Source organism: Microtus ochrogaster, chromosome 2 (genome assembly GCF_000317375.1).
Source record: "Microtus ochrogaster isolate Prairie Vole_2 chromosome 2, MicOch1.0, whole genome shotgun sequence".
In the NCBI taxonomy this organism is placed as follows: Eukaryota; Metazoa; Chordata; class Mammalia; order Rodentia; family Cricetidae; genus Microtus; species Microtus ochrogaster.
The window spans coordinates 21,836,054-21,836,847 of NC_022010.1; the positions used below are offsets into that span (position 1 = coordinate 21,836,054).

The window sequence follows — 794 nt, forward strand, 5'->3', positions numbered from 1 at the left end:
TTCTAGGCAGGTGCTCTACCACTGAACTACACCCCAGCCCCTCCCTGGGGTTTCTAGGCAGGTGCTCTACCACTGAACTATGCCCCAACCCTTCACTGGGGGGTTCTAGGATACCCTCACCCTGTCCTCTTTTTATCTTTTACTTTGACAGCATCTCCCTGTATTCTCCTAGGCTGGCCTTAAACTTTCAATCTTTCTTCTTCTTTTTGGCCTGTGAACATCTAGGATTCCAGGCCTGCACTGCTAGGCTGGCAAGGCTGGTCTCTTGATGGCCACTGAGGTCCCCAGGGAAGAGTGCCATGCATAGCCCTCTTGCTTCCTTCCTTTGCAGAACTTCACCTCCAGCTCCGCTCTGTCATCCTGGTCTTTTCCACCCAGGGCATCAGTCGCAGTAGTGCTGCTGTGGTGGCCTTCCTCATGCATTATAATGAGGAGACCTTGAAGGTATGTGTGGTGGGGCTGGGACTGGTCTCGATTGGTAGAGTGCTAACCTGGCTTGCAAAAGTCTCTAGGTCCAAGCCAGCTATGGTAATTTATACCTTTAATCCCAGCACTCAAGAGGCAGAGGCCGGTAGAGGTCTGTGAGTCTGAGGCTAGTCTGGTCTACAGAGTGAATCCCGGGACAGCCAGGGCCATACATTGAAATTCTGTCTCAAACAAACAAAGGCTCTAGGTTCAGTCCCCATCAACACATAAAGAGAGTATATTGGGGCAGGCCTGTAATCTTGGGACTATGACTGGAGAGGGAGGCAGGAGAATCAGTCGTTCAAGGTCTTTTTCAATTAAGGAGCAAG

The 794-nt window shown here is 50.9% G+C and overlaps 1 protein-coding gene across 1 annotated transcript in view; it reads left to right on the plus strand.

The window, feature by feature from the left end:
* The window catches only part of Styxl1 (serine/threonine/tyrosine interacting like 1), a 27,858-nt gene that overhangs the window by 25,103 nt on the left and 1,961 nt on the right, over positions 1 to 794 (plus strand). The window contains exon 8 of the mRNA XM_026784701.1: positions 332 to 572. Coding sequence (XP_026640502.1) covers positions 332 to 572 — 241 coding nt within the window. The remainder of the gene's footprint in view (positions 1 to 331; positions 573 to 794) is intronic.